The sequence below is a fragment of the Leuciscus leuciscus genome, assembly GCF_965113295.1.
Source record: "Leuciscus leuciscus genome assembly, contig: SUPER_11_unloc_5, whole genome shotgun sequence".
Classification (NCBI taxonomy): domain Eukaryota; kingdom Metazoa; phylum Chordata; class Actinopteri; order Cypriniformes; family Leuciscidae; genus Leuciscus; species Leuciscus leuciscus.
Genome location: NW_028118542.1, coordinates 307,522 through 331,155, shown reverse-complemented (window position 1 = coordinate 331,155; position 23,634 = coordinate 307,522). Strand labels below are relative to the sequence as shown.

Sequence of the window (23,634 nt, the reverse complement as noted above, 5' to 3'; positions counted from 1 at the left end):
CGACCCCCCACAGAGCTCGCTGAGGCCCCCTTGTGGGCCGCGACCCCCCTGTTGGAAACCGATGCTGTATGGTGTAGAACACATTTCCGAAAGGATAAATAAATCTCTCTCTCTTCACACAGTGATTGACAGGGAGGGAGGGGGCGGGGCCAACTTCACACAGTCATTGACAGGGAGGGAGGGGGCGGGGCCAACTTCACACAGTCATTGACAGGGAGGGAGGGGGAGGGGGAGGGGGCGGGGGCGGGGCCAACTTCACGCAGTGATTGACGGCGGAATGCATTTTCAATTTGCACATTGAATTTTGCTTCATTCATTGCGGGACATTTAATGAAAATGCAATCGCAAGTGTCTTAACTGTGGGTGTAAATGCAATTAAGAAAAATAACATTTGAATGATCATTTTGCTACATTATTTGTTTGAACATGTTAAACAGTGACTTTTTATCTCACAATTCTGACTGTTTTTCCCCTCAGAATTGCAAGGTATAAACTCGCAATTCGGACTTTTTCTTGCAATTGCTATTTATGTCACGCAATTGTGAGTTTGGCCCTGTCACAAATGGCACCCTAAACACTCGCGGTCTTCCTCTGAGTCCGCACTTTCCTGACGTAACGCCGCTTTGACTGTCGTGAACAAGTCTGCTGTGGAGCTCGATCGCTTCAGTGCGCATTTAGAGCACATATCAACCGCAGAGGGGCGCTCGTGAGTACCCTTCTGAAACCTAAAACTACTAAATGGGACACCCTATGGACTTAATGGGCACGCAGAAGCCATTGTAAGTCTACAAGACTGAAAGTGAGGTGTACCATTTAGGACAGGGCCTTTATATCTCGGTGAGTGGATTCTGACAAAATGAAACACCTCTGATTGGCTGCGTTCAATAGACCCACAAACATGACTGTGATTGGCTACATTACTCACCGCTGTAAAAACATTTGACGTTCTCCAGAGCTCAAACACAAAAACACACTTGAGAGTTTGCCAGTATGATATTATTACAGAATCAACTGAGGATGATCTTGCATTTGCTTGAGAGTGCTTATATTTAAATTTGACTTTGTGATGTTTTTTACTATTTTTTTAATTTAACAAATGATTTGTGATCAAGCATTAATTGACGGACCCCCTGCAGTACGGCTGCGGACCCTTGTGTTAAACTGATCTGATCTGAACTGAGAGAGTGAAGAGTGTGTCATTGTTCTCTACAGGTTGAGGGATTGTGGAGTCACAGATGAAGGTTGTTCTGCTCTGGCTTCAGCTCTGAGATCAAACCCCTCACACCTGAGAGATCTGAATCTGTCTGAGAATAAACTAGGAGATTCAGTTCATCTGCTCTCTGCTGTACTGGAGGATCCTCACTGTAAACTGGAGAAACTGGGGTAAGATGAACTCTCTGATAAACACATATTTTGTCCTGGGTAAATATATTATGTATTAGTTATTTAATAGTTTTTAACTTTTTTACTCAATGATCACCAACTTTGCTTGTTAAACTCTAGCTTGTTTTCGGGTCTGAAGAAGGAGTCCAACCAAACAATTACACATCCACACAACACAAATGAGAGACAAATGAATACATTTCATTGAGAGCTCATTTTCTGTACAATTATAGTTTGACCAGGAAAACCAAAACCAGTATTTTATGTGTGATTCATAGACACTCAGTTAAACAATAAATTACAAGTAATACTTACTTCAGTCCAAATGCACAATAAATAAATATTCAGTTAAATCAGTGAACATCACAGGTGAGCCAATGCTTGATTAAACATGCTAATCCTAAAACATAAATGTTCTCCCCAGTATATACAGTACTGTGCAAAAGTCTTAGGCATGTTAATACCCCCCCAGAAAAATGATTAACATGCCTAAGACTTTTGCACAGTACTATATAGTATATATATATAATTACTCCACATCACAAACAAGACAAAACATTACACAAATACACAAAGTATAAATGTTATATTAAAACAACAGTGTTTTTGAACTGACAGAGTTACAACACCCACAGACTTCCATAGGAATCGAGGAATGCGGAAGTAAAGTTTTGTATTGCAGTAAATATCATTACAATAAGACAAAACAAAACTATAATAAATGTCCTAAAGAACAGAGCACAATATAAAAAAAGGAAAAAGAAATAGAAATAGAAAAAAAATAATAATATCAGGGACAAAAAGGTTTCTAATAATTAACATTTCTTTAATAAATTGATTAATCTTCCACTTTTCAATGTTGACATTCTCTGATCCTCTTCGGTTTAAAAATGACCGAACACGTTTTTAATTTAATTGTTTTGCTTCATCTGAATGGGATGACACTTGTTTGTTGTATTAGCTTTGTGAACACACACAAAATAATCATAGACATGATTCGGATATGGTAAAGGGTCGTAAAAAAAAAAAAAAAAAAAAGTGTCACACTTGGTTCCTTCAAAAATGACCGACAGGAAATGAATGGGAAATACGAAAACTCAGAGAAACTTTTGGTGGTACAAACTACAAATCAGCCGCTGTGCAGAAAAAAAGTGCACAGCAATGAAGGAGTGACACTCTAAAACATCAAGAGTGCAAATAAGACCCCCCCCCCCCTCCCACACACACACACACACACTCACTCTCTCTCTCTCTCTCACACACACACACACACACACACACACACACACACACACACACACACACACACACACACAGACACACAGACACACACACACACAGACACAGAGAGAAATGAACTAGTTAGACTGCAACAGCAAATTTTGATAATATGCAAAATAAAATCAATAAATGAAGAAAAATACAAAAGAGACTCTCTCGCTCAAATGCACACACACACACACACACACACACACACACACACACACACACACACACACACACACACACACACAAAGAAATTAACTGGTAAGACTGCAACAGCAAACTTTGAGAATATGCGAAATAAAATCAATAAATTAAAAAATACAAAAGAGACTCTCGCTCAAATGCACACGCTCACTCTCTCTCTCTCTCTCTCTCTCTCTCTCTCTCTCTCTCTCTCGCTCTCTCTCTCTCTCTCTCTCTCTTTCTCTCTCTCTCTCTCACACACACACACACACACACACACACAAATAATAATAATAATTGTTTGGTCTTATTTTAGCCTAATAGGTGTTCCTGATATCTGCTGCATATGCAACAATACATAAAATAATTACAGTTTGTATGTACATAGTTAAAATAATATTTATTATTATAATTACATTTTTATTCCTGTTTTTTAACCTACAGTTTGATAATGATTGTTTGCTGTTGTTATTTTATTGTTTTTGCTGATAGATCATAATTGCTGTTTCCTTCTGAAGTTTTATTACCATTTATAGAATTAAACTGAATAAAATACCAATTAATTGCAAAATGTCTGTATAAAGTGTTTTGAATTATCACTATCCATCCCTTATTTTGTTAGATTTTTTTAATTATCAAATACTGATTAACAAAAATGCTTGCATTGTGTTCCTTTTCTAACCAAACATTATTGTTTGATTGTAATCATAATGCAAAACCTGATACTTATGTAACAAAAATATCTAAACCTTAAAAAAAATAGTCTTTTAGAATGTCTAAATATATATCTAAATAAAATAAAAAAAACTAATAAAATGGAGAAATCATGTCTAAAAAAAACAATGGGAATCAAAAAGCCTCTCTATGTATTTATATAGGGAGCAACAGTACAGCCTACAGGCGGTTACACGACATTACACAAGTTTTTACTTTTTAACGCCACTGGATGACGCTTTTCTCACTTCAAAAAATGGATTTTAAAGGCCTGCACTAATGTGACATGTTGCATTTATTGAAAAATAATAATAATACAAATAAAAATATGAATTCTAATGGAACAAAATGCTCATAATTTTTTTTAGTAGTACCATAGAAACCTTTCTAAATTCGAAATAATAATAAAAAAATATTATTGAACAAAAATATATTACATTGGTTTTCCTGAAAAAAAAAAAATGCAAAAAAAAAAAGACATTTTAAGGCTTCGGTCACTTTTGACAGCGAAGGAGCCAAGTGTGACCCCTAAACGAAGAGGACCAGAGGGATTTACAGTAAATCCAAAATTCTTTTTAAAATACAGAAAACATTGCACTGAAAAAGTGTGTTGGATTTAAATGATTGAATCATGCACATCAGTTCCACATGAACCAATTAAGTTCAACAAAGATCATTTGTTCACATAATGTCAACATCGTGGAATCAAGTCATTTCCAAGTAACCCAATGAAGAAGTTTTAAAGTGATTTTAATATGGTTCCCTAACTGGATTAATTCATTCAATTTCTTATATTTGTGTCACATGACTGAGTTATAAGATTGTATTAGATTGCTACGAAACTATTAATTAGCAATAGCATATATTAGCATGCTAAATGCTAAGCATGAAATCTAATTGTAATATAAGTAATACAAATATTAGAAAAAAATATTATTTTAAATGGCCATTAATGGATCATTATTGGACAAATATTTAGAAACAAAAATATCTTCAAAATATTAAATTAATATTATTGAACTAAAATATAGTACATTTAATTGATAAAGTTACACTTCAGGTGTTATTAATGTTATCTCTTTATCACTCCATAGTTACAGCACTGCATGGTATTTGTCCCTCAGTTTCTCCTCAAGTTCATGGAGAACCGGCATCCTTTATAAAGCAGTGTAGAATATAGTGGCATTGCTTGTCACTACATTCAAATCACATCACACATTGCAATCTTTAATAAAATGGTCATTTTACACATTGTTTACACAGCGTCATTGTTCTCTACAGGTTGAAATATTGTGGAGTCACAGATGAAGGTTGTTTGAGGAAGATCTTGCATTCGTTTGAGAGTGCTTATATTTAAATTTGACTTTGTGATGTTTTTTACCCATGTTTTAATTTTTTTACAAAAAATGATTTGTGATCAAGCATTAATTGACGGACCCCCTGCAGTACGGCTGCGGACCCTTGTGTTAAACTGATCTGATCTGAGCTGAGAGAGTGAAGAGTGTGTCATTGTTCTCTACAGGTTGTGGGGTTGTGGAGTCACAGATGAAGGTTGTTCTGCTCTGGCTTGGCTTCAGCTCTGAGATCAAACCCCTCACACCTGAGAGATCTGAATCTGTCTGTGAATAAACTAGGAGAATCAGTTCATCTGCTCTCTGCTGTACTGGAGGATCCTCACTGTAAACTGGAGACACTGGGGTAAGATCATATATGACTCACACATGAAACACAATGTAAAGTCTCCTATATTTGAAATGTTCAGCCTTTTTCTGCTGCTGTGTTATTGAGCTTATTGAACTGTAAGTGATTTGTAAGCTCACGCTAAATCGGCCCAAAGTCCGGCATCCGACCAGCGCGGAAGGTCTTAACGTGTTACTGTCCTTTTCTCGAGGCAAAGTATTTTTTGTTTAAATGCAATACATCTGAATATGTATTCTCTGGTTATTTCATCTGACTCCATGAATGAAAAGGTTTTAATGATATCTGTGGATCATTAATTGTGAGCGAATGTTTGACTATTCCTTTTAACTCTTTAAAGGGATAGTTCACTTTGAAATTCATTTTTGGTATGTTTTAGCTTACCTCAAGGGCATCCAAGATGTAGGTGTCTTTTTTTCCGCAGTAGTTTCAATTTTGATATTTTTAGGTCAAACCGTTCTTGTCTGTCAGTCATATAATGCAGGTCTATGGTCACGGTCTCAAAACACAAGCACAGAGTCCAAATTAAAACAATTCCCCGTCGTCCAAATTAAACAATTCCCCATCGTAAGTACACATTGATGGCCTAAGACACGAAACGAGCGGTTTGTGTGAGAAAACGAACAGTATTTATATCGTTTTTACCTCTTATACACAGACATGTCCGAGTGATCTGATCTGACGTGTACGCAGACTGGTGCATAGACATATATACACTAGATGTCGCCTTAAAGACATTCATTCCAATGAACTGCCGTAGACAAGGCGAGATCTAGTGTGTATATATCTATGCACCAGTGTGAGTCTATCTGGAAATATACAGTCTATCTGGAAATATACTGTTCCATGTTACTCTGATCCGCTTTTTCCCACATACATCCGGCAAACATCAAATTACACTGGAGTTTACCATGCCCGTATTTTGCCGGATTTGAGTCTTTTCATGCAGTGATAGTGGCTCTTAAAGGGGAAATGCACAATAAATAATAAAGTGGCATAGCTATATATAGCCTAGACATTTTTTCCCAAGCGCCACCTACTGACAGAAAGTGAATTTGCGTTTTCATTCAGTCCGTCTGCTGTTTTTGTTTTGTGCAGGTGTCTTCTAGCATAATTTCACAAAACAAAAGTCAGACCATTTTGTTTTTGCTTTAAATCTTGAAATTATACAATCTAATTTAAATAAAAAAAAAAAATTATCATGCTACATGTGTGTAGCCTCTTTGTTTGCATCATGATTACATTTCAAATGGCTGGAGACAGATGTTATAGAGCAAATAAACAACAAATACATTTGCTTAAAGGAAAAAAGGTCAGCTATTGGAATTGGCCAATTTGCTTGAAAAAAATTGGAATCCGCAATAGAAAATCATAATCGGGCCACCCTTATAAAAAATATTAAATAAAACATTATTAACAGTCTTTTCACAGTTTTATTTTTCTAGTTTTATTAATTTGTAGTTTGTATGGTTAATATTAATGTAGGTTTATTGTCAGGCTCTGGTTGAGCTCAGCTTGGGAGCTCAAGTTGAGATTTCTTACCTCAAGGCGACTCTCAGGCCCGACGGACTGGCCAAATCCAGCTATTGAGCTGTGGAGGTACACAACATCATCCATCATGTTACCTTATTATTCCCTAATTGATCTGTGTACCAAGTGGATGTACGTTTCTGAACTTTTTGTACTGTACATTCATTGGTACATTTCAAATATTGGTCACACTTTAGAATAAGACCCTATTAGTTAATGTCAATGCATACATATGAATCTTTGTTACAGAAAATAAAATACAACAGTTCCACAACGAGGCAAGGCAGCGAATGATCCATCTGTTGTATTCTTCATTTCACAGGAAACGAAGGACACTTTTGGAGGCTGCATGTGAAGGAGGCTTAGAATTGGATCAGCCTTCGTCGTGCCACGGTGACTCAATCGGATGCAGCCTCTGAATTGGGAAGCAGCAATGGATCCTTCACGAATTACACTTTTAAACGCAAGTACTGGGTTTCAGCTTACTCAAATATCTAATGATATGAATATTAAAGTCCGGCCTTTGAATTGGGACGCAGCCCCAGAGTCGGGGTCGACTCCAGCACAGGAATCTACTCTCATACTGACTCTGTTTCTGTGTCCGAAATCTATCACTTGTTTACTGATTCTCTAATCCCTATATAGTGCATGGCAGTTGAGTGCCTATGAAAGTTAGATAAGCAAGGAGTGAAAGAAATGAAGCGAGGAATGCGGACACTGACGTATTACACCTTGTCAAAGTGCTGTCGCAGAAACTTTGTCACATACATTTATCCTACATGTAGCTTACTTTAAAAATAGATAAAAGTCATATTGGCTTTAGTTTGTAATTATACATTCCTCCGTGCCAGCTTTAGTTTAACTGATGTTATATTAATGAATGAGGGAGTGTATGTGGTTTTAACTGTAGTCGGAGTCTACTCCAAAAAACCTGTATTGAACAGCACTAGTTCTACGCACATGTCCGGGAAACTCATGAATATTAATATGAGCTCTGCCCACTGAAACAGAACATTTCAGAAATAAAAATCTCATAACACCAGTCGACGTTATTTTCCATGTCGGTTCACAGTTTAAAGCTGCAGTCCGTAACTTTTTGGAGTTAAAAATTATCCAAACTAATTTTTTGAGCAAGTACATAACCAGCCAGTGTTCAAAACTGCTTGCCTTAGCTCGATTCAAAACGGTAAGCTTGTAATAATGTTTTTAATCCCAGTGGCACTGGTGGATTTCTGCGGGAAATTCAAGCACGTCTTTGCGTCATTACGTCACATCTGTACACATGAAGAAGAGTCTCGGCTAGTAGGCTATATTGCGTGAGGATGTTGGAGGTGGAGATTTATAGCCTTTTCTCACAGCACTTGATATAATTAAACTTATCAGTTTGATGGCGGATCCAGAAAGGTTCAAACGACAAACGATAACTGGAGATTCACCCGCTGTAAAATGGACTTCGGACTTCGGAGTGGCTACAGAAAAAAAGAGACTGTACCCGGCCCATGCAAAAACAAGGATAAATATCGGAAGGGCATTAAATGTAGTCACGCAATGCTGATGTTGTTAACATTAACAATTTGAGAACAAAGTATAATTTGCACGGTTTGGCGTGATATGATAAGCGATCGTTAGATTTTATCAGCGCGATTTACTGCAATGCTTTTTTTTTTTTATGTTGGTCATACTTCCAAAAAGTAGTATCTGTGATTGCGAATGACAGTATACACACCGGCGGCGACTGACAGCCACACATTCTCCTCAAAACATTGGATTCATCAGCGCTGTGCCGTGCCGAGGCAAAACCCACGTAAAGTTGATCATTCTGCGAATAACTGCAATTGCAGATTTCGAACAGAGATGGCGACAAAGAGGAAAAACTACGGACTGCAGCTTTAACTGTAATGTTAATATTTAAATAGGTGTTTCTGTCAGTTCACAGTTACGATAACTTTAGCAAGTGTGTTTCTGTATGTTCACAGTTTAGCTATAACGTTAGCATTTCGTTAGTGTTTCTGGCTCTCTGACATTAGAGAATGTGCTAAATAGTTCTTATAAAGGTCATAAAGCTCTTATTAATTTCCTGAATATAACAGTTACATGATTATACAAAATAATAAAATATAGGTAATTTATTTTATTTTTTTACATTTTCCCTTGATATTAACGCCTCACACTCCATTCCAGTAGGTGTCAGGATATGCACCATTAGCTGGTTTACCAACAAAGAAGTGTTTCAGGCGGTTAAAGGGATGGTTCGGAGTAAAATCAACCTAGGGTCCTTTACACCATGACCTCGAGCCAAACACCCCCCAGAAGCTTTTTTTCCCTTGGTTGAATATTATTCAAGTTAGAGCTTATTTAGAGAAATCAGCCGGATGGCGTAGTGCAAGCGCTAATGGATCCTATGATGTATCTCGTAAATTACCCCACTAATAATGCTCAGAATTGTACCAAACTTATACAGTAGTTATAAACTTATACAGCATACACTCCAAATAAAAATAAATATGTGAACTAATGATTTTAAGTAAAGACTACTAATGTAAACTTGATTTGTCTACTGCATCCACTTAATGTGTTATGCTTGATCTCTTTAGTTTCACCTTGTGTAAAAACTTAAGTGGTTTAAGGCATCCTTATGCATTGCTTTCTGCCAGGACTTTTACGTGCTTTTCCCAAACCACTGAAGTGACGTCGACGTCCGGGTTAGCAGTAGCATGACCCCTTCTCTGGGGGTGTTTGGCTCGAGGTCATGGTGCAAAGGACCCTAGGTTGATTTTACTCCGAACCATCCCTTTAACAGTAGCATGTTGCTTTTAGTGAATGCTAGTTTGTCACTGATATGTTTTTTGTAAAAATTCATAATTTTGTTTCTTATGTTTATTTGTTCCATTTAAAGTAATAATCTAACTAACTTTTAAGTAAATTAAGAGCAAATGTTCATTTTTAGGTGAACTATCCCTTTTTCCATTTATAATGGAACCTGATAAGTTTCTGTCTCTCCATTGAGAAAGTCAATTTAACCAAAACTTTAAAGATCCAAAACGGTCTTAAAGGCGTCGTAAAATTAATCGAGCTGTTTAATCCAAATCACTTTATATGATGAACAGATTTACTTCTATATATCTAAAGAAAAAAAACGACACACATTCATAGAGCACATCACGTATGGTAAACACAGAAAACATGCGTGAGGAATGAGAACCAATGGGATTTGTTCTGGTGTGTGATGCATGCACAAGCTTCTGTGTTTACCATAAATGATGTGCTTTAACCTGTTAACTGTTAACGAAAATGCACATTTTGAACTTAAATGGTTGTGATTAAAGAATGCTTTGGAGTATAGACGTACAATTGGTCTTGTTTTAAAGAAGACATTTGGCAGATTTTTGTAGAAGTTAAATAAATTAAGAAAGTGAAACAGAAAAAAAGTTATAGAAGTTTGAGTTTATGGAAATGTACAATGTAAAACATTTTATTATTCATATTTTATATAAAATATATATATTTTTAAAACCTGGGCGACTCTAAAACTGCAAAAAAATGTCAAAAATCTGAACAAGTTGTTTTTCAAAATTTAGGTTGATATCTCAAAAAAAGAGGTTTCAGTAAGATTTTGTTTGGGCGCAGTACCACATTTTTTTACTAGGTGACAACCTGACTCCATTTCTGCCCATATAAGGGCGCCGCCATTTCCATATGTGGTTTGAGTGATCTGAACCATTATTTCCACAATTTTAATACAATTTATGAAGTAGACATTCTATTCAGAAGTAATATGGGAAGTTTCTACCATTCTTTCATGATTTTTCATGTTCATTGCTATTTCAAAATAAAGGTCTGAACACACCTTAGGAATATGAAAATATTCTTGTTGCAAATTGATAAATTACGGCTCCTCTGTAATTTATTTTGAAAATCAGTCACCAAATATGAAAACTAGAGATTGTAAACTTTCAAATGATATATAGTTTGTCGAGATTAGTTTAGGTTTAGTATAGGATATTACTGTTTTAAATATGTAATGGCTTTGGGCCCACGATCATTGTGATGACGGAATTGTTATTTTTGGGTAGACTATCTCTTTAATATACTCCAGCAGTCATAACCAGTTCACACATTCCCTCATGTGTTTGATTGTCTCATGACTAGACTCTATTGCTTAACATTATTGATGGTTATTTAATGAGAAATGTCATGATTGTGCTCTTATGTTAGGACTCTAATGACGATGACTCATTCTGCCATCTGGACATTAGAATCCTCCTCATTGAGCATGAAGGTGTTGTGCTCTCGTCTTCTCTCCGTCTCAATCAAGCGTCATTGAACATCATCATTGAGGAAGAAGTTATGATGGACAACATTGAAACCGTGCTAAAAGCTATGTGCATTCTGATTGGACTTGCAAGCAGTTTCAATGCTTATTTTTACTTATCTTTTGGTTGACAAGTTTATTACATTGAAGTGTTTCCTGTTGTTTTGTTTTGTTTTTGTCGTCAACAATTAATAAAAAAAAACAGTGGAACATTGAAATGAATGGTTTCATTTTCTTCCCTTCCAATTTATGTGACAGAATGCATTTATTACAATAAATCTCAAAATAGTATAAGACATTACATAAATATAACATTTGTGTAACATAAAATAGTTATTTTATACAGCATACACTCCAAATAAAAATAAATATGTGAACTAATGATTTTAAGTAAAGACTACTAATGTAAACTTGATTTGTCTACTGCATCCACTTAATGTGTTATGCTTGATCTCTAGTTTCACCTTGTGTAAAAACTTAAATGGTTTAAGACAACAGGTTTCCGTGCAATTTTCTAGTAAAGTCAAGTAATTCGGGTTAAGAGTGGGATATAGATGCATGCATCTGACGTGACTTTGTCCATTGTTGTAATCAGAAATAGGAAGAAACCAAACACGGCACACAATGCTTTTTTAAACAAACAAACAAAAAAATTATTTTGGCTAAAGACAATTTCAAAAGAAAGTATGTAATAAAGCATCAGTTGTACATAAAAAAGTATAATGATTAAATTATACTTAATTTTACACTATTGGTTCTTTTCGGTCTCTATCCTCTGTGAGTTCATGGAGTTATGGAGTGTTTGAGAATAGGTTTGTTAAATACATGGACAGACGATAGGTTTAGAATACTTAGAGATAATGAATTATGTTTTCCTTCGAGAAACCTATAGAAATAGAAAACAGAGTATTGCTAACAGAGTTTGGGGTAAACATGTAGGTCCTATTTGAAACTATACACACACAAAAAAAAATTGTGTATAGAAGAAGACTGGAGCTAAACAAGAAGGATCCTTCCTCATGGTCAATGTTGTGAGGTCTATAGTCAAGTCAAGTATATTTGTATAGCGCTTTTCACAATACAGATTGTATCAAAGCAGCTTCACAGTATTAAATTAAAATAATACAACAAAGTTTGTTTCAAGAGGAATTTATTGATTGATAAAATTAAATTAAATATCCCCAAAATATCCCCAACTGAGCAAGCCAAAGGCAACATTATATAGTTAAGTTTATTTAGTGAATGTGAAGAAGAGGATGAATGTAGAAGTGGTTTAGAGTTGCCTATTAAATAAGAAGAAAGTAGTGCTAGATAGATTCTATTTAAGTGAGATGTGGAATAATAGGCTAATGAACGCTTAAATGTTTTATTACTGACTGATATAGACAGGGGACCTGATCTGCACGCCTGTCTCGCACACCCGCTTTCACTACACAGCGCACACCGCCCTCTACTGGCGAACACAGGTATGAATAATCTGCTGTGGCTCATACAAATGCATTAATAATCCGTGTAATAAATATGTTTGTTTTGAGTTTATCAGCACACAAAACTGACTGGAGTTATTAACTGTAAACCTTACTGGTGATTAAACTCAAGTCATTTGCCAATAAGGGCAACCATTAAAACACTAACTTACTAACCAACATTATAGTGATTTAAGCAGTTTAATCACGTGTCCCTTTCGTCACAGATAATAGCGAAAGTAAAAGAAAGCTGATGTTTCGCCATTTTAATAAAATAGTCGATTCCTTTCTTATGTTTAGCTAGCCTACTCGATGGAACAGATGGAGGAGTTTGTGAATCGGTTGGCTATGTAGATACATTTTGATAAAGGTTAGTCGCGCACTCGAGGTGACTTCCACATTAATATTTTCTCTGAAAGGAAATGAACGAGGTTTATTTTGTGTATCGTGTATATGATGATTTATCAAAATATCTCTATCTATTTCTCCAACTCTCGCGATCTAGTCAGATCAATTATAAAGATGTTTAACAATGTTTAATTACATTAGTTTTGTGTTTGTTTGTCATTTCCACCCAGAGTCAGTGGAGATCAGACTGTTACTGTCCAGCTTCATCATGGATGACAGACTAACATCCAGAGATGAAGATTTTTCTAAAGGATGCAGGTACTATGAATAAACACATTAATTAACCTTTTATATAATAAAAAAAGATGTCTCCTGAAGAAAATAATGTGACATTCATTTTTTTTATACATTATTTTAAAGGAAATTTCTTGAAAACAATGTCTAAACCCTCCTCAAGTACTTTCCATTAAAACGTTTTGTTTTTACGTTTCGTTGTTCTGTTATAGTTCAGTTCAGCAGGAGAGATCAGAACCAGCGCCCAGCTGTGTGTCTTTGAGGAGTGACGGGTCTATGGGTCATCCAATAGAATTTAAGAATGACAATACACAGACTGATCTCAGGTAGCTATAACATTTTTTAAATACATGATTGAAATTTTTTTTTATGGTATTTTTGTATTTTGCGTTTATGATATTCATACTAGACATTGTCTTCACCTGATGTGAGAGAGACATATCTACAAAGTGTTACATTTTTTTTGGCTTGGACTCAGATATAGCATTTTATTGAATGAGATGCTTATATTATTTTAAACACCCAGCTTTTGTGTACATTTTAAATGGACTGTAGTCATTTTTGTTGGTACCTGGGCGTTGTGGAACTCCAGGTAATGTGCAGCAGTGCTGCTGTGGAGGCCTTATATTCAGAGCTCAAATAATGCCCTATATATTCTGACCTCAAACCCATCATAACCTCCTCCAAAATGAGTCCTCCAAAAATTACCAACAAATGGTATCAATGTAATACAATTAAACTTAATGAAATGAATCATGTTGTTGATAGAAAACATTGTTTCTACTCATATAATCACTGGGACCATATCATCTGCACATATTGCCAAATAGGCACAAGGTTTTGTTATCAGTTGAAGATCCTCCTTTATGCCTCTTATGACAGTCCACTATCTTTAAAGCATATTTTAAAGAAATGCGATGGTTTTAACTCCTCAAGGACTCTGTTTTTATTTAGTTGATTCTTATGAAAATAATAGTGAGGCCGATTTAGTTAAAAAACTTTTGTAATTGTATTTTTTTGTTTATTTCTCTTTTTATATTTTGCTACTTTTATTCTCACAATTAAAATAGCTCTGATAACTGACATGATGTTAAATTATAAGCAATCAATAAACAATGTATTATTTTAATTTAATATGTACAATATTGTCAAATTTATAGTTTTTTTTTTTGTGTGTGTGTTATTACTGTTGTGCCCTTTAGCAGTTGATTTATTAATGTGCATTAACTTATTAACTGTTGATAGAATTATTCAGGTGATGTAAAACAAATCCACCAATATCAGAGTGTCTGATTCTTGATTCTCTTCATGATGTTTCAGTTCAATCCCACCACAAAGATCAGCAGTAACAAAACCCGTCTGTAAGAAGAATGACCAGCCTATGAATCAACTACAGGACTTTAATGAAAGCAGGGATGCTGGTGTCAGGTAAAGTGTGACATTTTTGATTGAGATCAAAATTAAAACACATTAATAATGAACACATTTCATAAACATTATGATATGTTCTTGGTCATGATACAGAGAATAAGACATTTTACTCTATATATTTATCTCTATATTTAACTTATGTAATACATATACCATGGAATTTGAATTTTACAGCCATGAAGTCCTGAACACATTTAGATCAAATCTGATGAAGAAGTTTAAGCGTCTGAATGAGGGAACAGCAAAGCAGGGAAACCCAACACTCCTGAATGAGATCTACACAGAGCTCTACATCACAGAGGGTGACAGTGGAGAGATCTGTAATGAACATGAGGTGAGACAGATTGAGACACAATCCAGGAGAGCAGCAACAGAGGACAAACCCATCAAATGCAATGACATCTTTAAACCTTTACCTGGACAAAACAAACCCATCACAACTGTGCTGACAAAGGGAGTCGCTGGCATTGGAAAAACAGTCTCTGTGCAGAAGTTCATCCTAGACTGGGCTGAAGGCAAAGAGAATCAGGACGTCCAGCTCATATTTCCACTACCTTTCAGAGAGATCAATTTGATGAAGGACAAAACACTCAGGGCCCTATTTTAACGATCTGAAACGCAAGTGTCAAAGCGCAAAGCGCAAGTAACTTTGTGGGCGGGTCTCGGCGCTGTTGCTATTTTCCCGGCGGGATAAATGACTATTGCGCCAGGCGCAAATCTAAAATGGGTTGGTCTGAAGTAGCTTCATTATTCATAGGTGTGGTTTGGGCGTAACGTGAAATAAACCAATCAGAGCGTCATCTCACATTCCCTTTAAGAGCAAACGCGCTTTTTCCATAGCGGATTGCTATTGAAACGGCGGATTTGCCAGGCGCGCGCCAGGAGCGGTTCACAGCCAAGGAGAGCAACGCTCTCGTCACGGCCGTAAAAGAGAGAAGTTACATTGAAATGGAGAAACCCACCCAAATTAACTTCGGTTAAACAGGCGTATGATAATTTGGGTAAATGTGTAAGCTAGATGTATGCTTTTATAATAAATAGTCTATCTATCTATCTATCTATCTATCTATCTATCTATCTATCTATCTATCGTAATAATGTATTCAAAAATGAAAACTGCTGCTTCTGTGTAGATGAGAGAATCAAAGTGTAGGCTATGTGCGTTGTGCACACGCTACATTGATTATGGCCAAGCATGCGCCCTTAAAATAGCATATGAATAACATGCGCAACGCGCCACTGACTTTAAACTATTTTTTCCTGGTTAGTGGCGCAATTGTTTTCTAAACCTGCAAAATAGCATGAATGAACGTTTGCGCCGGAACACGCCTCCTCTTTGCGCTGAACCGCCCCCGGGAGCGCAAGTGTATTTCCTAACTTACCGACGTGCTTCTGTGGAGGGAAAAGTCCGCTTTGCGCGGGTGCAAAATAGGAATGATACATGCGTCGGTGTACAAAGTCACTTGCGCTGGGTGCAAGATAGGGCCCTCAGTCTTTCAGATCTTCTTCATGTGTTTTTCCCTGAAACAAAAGAAATGGAAATATCCAGTGACAAATATAAAGTGTTGTTCATCTTTGATGGTCTGGATGAGTGTCGTCTTCCCTTACATTTTCAAAGGAATGAGACTCTACGAGATGTAAACAAAAAGAAATCAGTGGACGTACTGCTGACGAACCTCATTGCGGGGAATCTGCTTCCCTCTGCTCTGATCTGGATCACCTCTAGACCAGCAGCAGCCGATCTCGTCCCCTCTGAGTGTGTCCATCGAGTGACAGAGGTACGAGGCTTCAATGAGCCACAGAAGGAGGAATACTTCAGGAAGAGAAACAGTGATCAGAGTCTGGCCAATACAATCATCTCACACCTGAAGTCATCAAGGAGCCTCTACATCATGTGCCACATCCCAGTGTTCTGCTGGATCTCCTCCACTGTTCTAGAGAAGATGTTGAGTGAAGCAGAGAGTGGAGAGATTCCCAAGACTCTCACTCAAATGTACACACACTTCCTGATCCTTCAGTCCAACATAAAACATGAGAAGGACTATAAGAAGAACCTGACAGATGAAGACATGATCCTCAAACTGGGGAAAGTGGCTTTTCAGCAGCTTGTGAAAGGCAATGTGATCTTCTATGAGGAAGACCTGAGAGAGTGTGGCATTGATGTGACAGAAGCATCAGTGTACTCAGGATTGTGCACTCAGATCTTCAGAGAAGAGTCAGGCCTGTATCAGGCAAAAGTCTTCTGCTTTGTTCACCTGAGTGTTCAGGAACATCTAGCAGCTTTATATGTGCATCTCTGCTTCACAAACAACAACAGAAATGTATTTGACCCAGTCTCTGAACCAGGTTTGTTGTTTGTATTAAAGGACTGGTTTCAACTTATGTTTAAACATGTTTCATTTTCTGAGCTCCATGAGAGAGCCGTGAATGAGGCTCTACAGAGTAAAAATGGACATCTGGACCTTTTCCTGCGCTTCCTTCTGGGTTTGTCAGTGGAGTCTCATCAGATTCTCCTCCAGGGACTAATGACACTGAGAAGAAGGAGTTCTGACAGCAATGAGAAAACAGTTGAGTACATCAAGGAGAAGATCAGGACCATTGACTCTCCAGAGAAATCCATCAATCTGTTCCACTGTCTGAATGAACTGGGTGACCAGTCACTAGTGGAGGAAATACAACAGTATCTGAAATCTGGAACAATAAGTGAAGCCAGACTCTCTTCATCTCAGTGGTCAGCTGTAGTTTTTGTGTTGTTGACATCAGAGAAGAGTCTGGAGAAGTTTGATATTAATACATTTGTTGGAGAAAACAATAAAGCTGAAAAACTGAAGGTTCTTCAGAAGCTGCTGCCCGTGATTAAAGTTCAGTAAGTATCAGTGAAAACTATCACTTTACTGTTAAAACAAAAGAAAATCAAAAGATCATAAATCTAAGAAACATACAAACATTTATTGTATCAGTAATAGGAGCAATATGGCAGCATACTTGTTTTTATTGTTTTTCTGATTTTTAAAAATTTGAATTTATCTATTTTATTGACGGGAATAATGACGGGGAGATGTGATTGGGAAACAATACAAGCTGACTCAAACTTGTGTTAAAGCACCTGACAGCCAATGTCTTCAACATGAGGATTCATTTAAAATAAACAAGTTTAATGTTACAAATGAATTAGTACTTAAACCATTTATATGGATTTGATCCACGTTAAAAGTTAATTCTTTATTGTTGCAAATTTGACAATGAAACTTGACTACTTAGTTGAGGTTTTCATTAAAGGGTTAGTTCATCCAAAAATGAAAATTATGTAATTAATGACTCACCCGCATGTCATTCCAAGCCCGTAAGACCTCCGTTCATCTTCGGAACAGTTTAAGATATTTTAGATTTAGTCCGAGAGCTTTCTGTCTCTCCATTGAAAATGTATGTACGGTATACTGTCCATGTCCAGAAAGGTAATAAAAACATCATCAAAGTAGTCCATTTGACATCAGTGGGTTAGTTAGAAGTTTGACCACACACATGACCAGCGTCGGCCAATAGTGAGCTTACGTGTGACGTATAACACAGAAGCGCTACGCTGTTACACTACGTGAACTAACTCGAGGCCCAGAGAGAAGGAAATTAATAGTGGAATAAAGTCTTTTTTTTTTTTTTTTTTTGCACAAAAAGTATTTTTGATGCTTCAAAAACTTCTAACTAACCCACTGATGCCCCATGGACTACTTTGATGATGTTTTTATTACCTTTCTGGACATGGACAGTATACCGTACATACATTTTCAATGGAGGGACAGAAAGCTCTCGGACTAAATCTAAAATATCTTAAACTGTGTTCCGAAGATGAACGGAGGTCTTACGGGCTTGGAACGACATAAGGGTGAGTCATTAATGACATCATTTTCCTTTTTGGGTGAACTAATCCTTTAACATTTTAAGTATTACATTTTAAACAGACAAACAAAGCCCAACTCTTATAATAGAGGTAAACAACATCAACTGGATAGAGCCAAAGACTGGACTAAAAAGGCAAAGGTCAAAATCTATAAATATGACATCATAATATATATAATAAAGCATGTATAATATGACATAATAAAGCACAAATGTTATTTTAAAAAAAAGGCTATCATGGTTGAGATATCAGTTGATGGTTGTAAAATTCTTGTCATGGGAATAATTTTTCTTAATTATATGCTAGACAAACAGAGTGATTTATCACTGATCCAGTTTTATAAAGTCGTTTTCCTGGCAACAACGGACAAAAAATGTAATATTCATATAGCATGTTTATTGGTTATTCACCTGCAAGGGAGGCCAATAATTCTAGCCCAAGAATGCGGTCTTACATTTAGAGCAAAGCGTGGAGTTAGTTGGTTTAATTTTATGTTGTATATGTCGTGTCTGTTCAGAATCTTGTTCTTTTGCACACTGAGAGTTTGTTATCCTGAGTCCACACCATGTCCCATTTGTCTTTTATTCACACTTAACTCTCTCCAATTGTAATCTGTGACACCATTACCTCAAGGTTCCTGAGTAATTTTGAGACAATGCCATCCATTGGTGACCAAGTGCAGTGTTTTCTTTACTCAATCTACAAATTGTCTACTTTTTCTCAATTTTCTATTGCTTTTTGTTTTCAGTTCATAGTGTTTACCAAGTATGATTTTCATCTCTCTACAGTTTGAGTGATTGTGGAGTCACAGAGAAAGATTCTGCTGCTCTGACTTCAGTTCTGATATCAAACCCCTCACAACTGAGAGAACTGGATCTGAATAATAGAAACCTACGAGATCCGGGTGTGAAGCTTCTCTCTGTTGTACTGAAGGATCCTGACTGTAAACTGGAGAAACTCTGGTAAGATCATCTACAGTATATCATAGTCAGACATGTTAATGTCTTCTGTAAGACTAAATCAGGGTTCCACAAATCTGGCACTGGAGGGCCACTGCCTTACTGAGTTACTTACCTTACTAAACTCTGCAGGACAGCGGCACTTCAAAACCGGATTTGAGGAACCCTGGACTAAATTCTTTGATGTAAATTTTAGGACTACCCCGCAGAAAATAAATTTCTTTCTCCGTATTTTTGTCTTCTTTTCTTTTTTGTATTCTTAATTTAAGATAAATTTAGCACAATAACTTAAAATGTTAAGTCTTGTATACTGAAAAATTGCTTATGTATCTTGATTTAAGAATTTTTAGATATTAGATATTCAGACTACGTCTGGATCGGATTCAGAAGTTCAAGTCCAACAACACCCCCAAAGCTTCACAGTCCTATACCTCGTCCTGCGTCGACATTTCATCAAGTAACATTAGGCAGTTTTGATTTTACATATGCGTCTGCTGACATACGTGACCCGTTCTGGCAAAATGAGTCGCAATGAGCAAATGTTCATGACTGAGCTACACCTGTTTGACTTTAATTGTCAAAGTCAATTTTGAGAAAAATCGAGTTAAAAGTTTTCTGAAGGTTCCAAAACAAAATCATCTACCAACCATACCTTAAAATCTCTGGTAATAACACCAAATTTGGCACACGCCAAGTCAAAACCAAATATTTATAGGAACAATATATATTCAAATTTTTGTCCCCATGGTACCACAATTGTTTGATTAACATTAATGAAAAAGACAGCCTATATATTCAGACCTACTGTACTGCATGGGTCTAATATAATGTTACACATCAGATGTTTTTCCCCAACAGTTAACCAAATGTTCACTTAACACATAGCAGATTATGTTTGCTTGAATACTCGCCAAGACAGATATTTTGAAACACTGTAATTCTGTGTAGGTATAAGTGTATATCGGGATCACGCGCTGTCTGAGGCGTCTTTGAGGCACGCTTCGGATGTGTCAGTCAGTGTGGGTAAAATCATTTTGTTTAAATCAGTATGAGTTTGAAAATCACATTTCATTGGTTCTAGAGGTGGGAATTGGCAAAAATTTGACAATCCGATAGTATTGTGATATTTGGGCCACGATTCGATATTATTGTGATTCTTAACATATTGCGATACAGCAAGTATTGCGTTTCGATTCTGCGATATATTGCGATTCATGTCCCCCATATTATTCAAAGGCATTACAAAAAATTTGGATAATAAGACTGCTCAACTCACTTCAAATGTCACATTAAATCTGTGAACATCTTCTACACATTTACTGAAGTGCAACTTAGGAGGGAAGTGCAAAAACGTTGTCCTTGAACATTCAGGACACAGGACCTTATTACAGAACGTAATTATATGAACGCGTCACCACCGCATTAGCACCAAAAACATGGATATTTTATTTTAGAGAATAATTACACAACCTATTCGATATTCTATAATTCATTAATTAAATAAACTAATCGAATATTCAAAAATCGTGACTCATCCCTGCATGTAATCTCTTGTTTTTTCCCCTCAAATCTTCAGTCACGTCTCAATTTTCTAAGGGGATTATAAACGTTTCTTCCTTGGTTCGCTTTTAATTAGGCCTATTATATTCAGATTCTTTACTGTGGTAAAGTAGAAAAACGTTGTTGGACAGATAGCCTACATTTTTACTTGCACGTCAGATTCATTTTAACACAGTTTTTGCTTGTTATTAGACATGCAAGGCGCGTCAAGTTTATTTGTAAAGCGCGTTTCACACGCGCGGGTGATTTTTAGTCTCGCTCTCTCTGGCAACGCAATTTAGGTCACAAATAGGTCAAAAATGAAAGTCATATTGACGTTGATGTCAATTTGATGTCAAGATTTTAACCTCTGCTGATGTCATTTTGCCAAACAAAAAGGTGAAATGCATGGCCTTACACTTATTACACGCTTCACTTAAAACGAACCAGATTTACTTTATTTAATTTCCGGTTTAAAGAAATCATATTTTGTATTTTAAAGACACCATGATGGTGGTTAGCGTTTGCTTTAGTTGGGCTCTTGACCCTTGACTTTTTAATATAATAATGTCTCTGGCTGCTATAATTGTGTGTTTATAAAGCACAATTGTTGTAGCAAAAAAAGCCATGAGAAAATGAGATCAGGTGATGTTGGCTGTTTATTGATGATGATGACGATATCATCATGTAATTGCCTGAATCCCTGATCTTTTTCTGGGTCTAATGTTTTGATCATATTGGACTTGTGGTTTTAATATTGTTTTATAATAGAAGCCATTTAATTTTACAGCATGAGAGTAATGTTGTTTATCAAATAATGTAAAGGATTTTAAAAGCATTTAAAGCATTAAACTTTTTCCTCTACATTATTACTTAGCCATCAGTGTATGACTCTCAACAATGGTGACAGTCAATGAAATGCTTCATGCTGCAGTGCATGCTGGGTACCACCAATCAAAACTCACCCTTATCTCCCAGCATGCATTGCGGCTTTAACAAATTATGCAGCTGGATTTTTTATAGCTTGTTTTATGCTCAGAGTTGATCTGATTATCTGGATATTTTGTTTGAATGTCACCATTGTTGAGATTCATATGCTGTTTCTTGATGTCTGTGTGCGTCCAAGTAATGCCATAGATGAAAGGTTTTTGTGCACTAAATACTAGTTTTTAAAAACCAAGTATATTATTTGATAAACAACACTGCTAGACATGACTTCTTTTGCCATTAATGATTATGAATAAAACAGTTTTAAAATCACAAGTCCTATATAATCATAGCATTAGACATTGAATAAGATCAGGGATTCAGGCAATTACATGATGATATCGTCGTCATCATCAATAAACAGCCAACATCACCTGATCTCATTTTCTCATGGCTTTTTTTGCTACAACAATTGTGCTTTATAAACACACAATTATAGCAGCCAGAGAAATTTTTATATTAAAGGTCCCATATTATGCAACATTCACTTTTGCATGCTGTTTGGACATAAATGTGTGTTGGCAGTGCGTGTACAGAACCACCCAATAGTGATAAAAATCCACTCACTCCTTTTTTATTAATCCCCATAAATCATCAGCAGTGTCTCCCAACGACCTGTTTTCAGAATGCTGTTTTAGTGACGTCACTACAGCACAGGCCCCGCCCACGAGTGTTGACAGACACTGCCGTTTGAACATAGACCCGCCCTGATCGAGTTCACAGCTGCTGCACTGACGAGAATGTCTCCCAAGCGTTGTAAGTGTTGTGTGGCTGGATGTATTAATCCACATAGCTCTCTCTCTATTTACTCCCGAAATCTGAGGCAGCCGCTGAAGACGAGGTGGAATTATTTAGTTTTTTAAAGAAAATGCTCCCTCAACTCTACTGAAATTTGTTTATGTACTTGCGCACTTCTTATAACTTACTGTGTTTACAGTTCAGATAATTAACCAAATTATGCACAGCTGGAGATTAATCAGTAATCAACTCAATGACAGAGTATAAATTCACAGCAGACCTATCTCTGTTCATTGAAAGTTTGTCAGCACCCCTCCTCCACCCCATCTCCTCACTTCCAGTTCCATCTACACTTACCGACTGGGGGGAGTACTCTGGGTTCGGGCCTAACTCCGAGCTCGGAGCCCTCCCCCCGGACAGCACGCCAAATACGCATAAACTTATTGTACTAATTATATGTAGATGTGAACTCGTGAAACTTTATTAAACTCATCAGTATATGTTTGATCATCATTCGGACCTGGTCCGAAACAGCAGACTTGTAGGCTATTAATAGTGGATACATACAAGCAGATGACAAATACGTTATAACCGTAATACCTGTTCCATCTCTATACAGCACTCTGACTCTGTAGGCATTATTGTCCGACTCCGGGTCGAAATGAACACCGTTACTGAGAGTTTCTGATATTATTATCATCATTCCGTGAGATGAAATTGTCCTGAGACTGAGCGCGAGCTCATGAAGCTCCGCCCCCTGTGTCGTGCAGCAGCAGCTTATTTGCATTTAAAGGGCACACACTAAAACAGCGTGTTTTTCTGAGCCCCAAAAAATGACAATTTAAACATGCTGTAAAAAATGATCTGTTGGGTATTTTGAGCTAAAACTTC

General features: G+C 36.6%; 1 protein-coding gene, 1 long non-coding RNA gene and 1 pseudogene across 3 annotated transcripts in view; all 3 read left to right on the top strand.

The window, feature by feature from the left end:
- Positions 1–23,634, top strand: part of LOC309510221 (NACHT, LRR and PYD domains-containing protein 3-like) — a 343,190-nt pseudogene that overhangs the window by 28,972 nt on the left and 290,584 nt on the right. The window contains exons 8-9 of the transcript XR_014211802.1: positions 1,213–1,383; positions 5,069–5,244. The product of XR_014211802.1 is annotated as an NACHT, LRR and PYD domains-containing protein 3-like (transcript). The remainder of the gene's footprint in view (positions 1–1,212; positions 1,384–5,068; positions 5,245–23,634) is intronic.
- LOC309510226 lies at positions 6,261–11,221 on the top strand. The gene is made up of 3 exons (XR_014210268.1): positions 6,261–6,843; positions 7,097–7,237; positions 10,990–11,221. It is a non-coding gene; the product is annotated as an uncharacterized lncRNA (long non-coding RNA).
- LOC309510217 (protein NLRC3-like) lies at positions 15,881–17,554 on the top strand. The gene has a single exon (XM_082191250.1). The coding sequence runs from the start codon at positions 15,927–15,929 to the stop codon at positions 17,493–17,495; it is 1,569 nt and encodes a 522-aa protein (XP_082047376.1). The 5' UTR covers positions 15,881–15,926; the 3' UTR covers positions 17,496–17,554.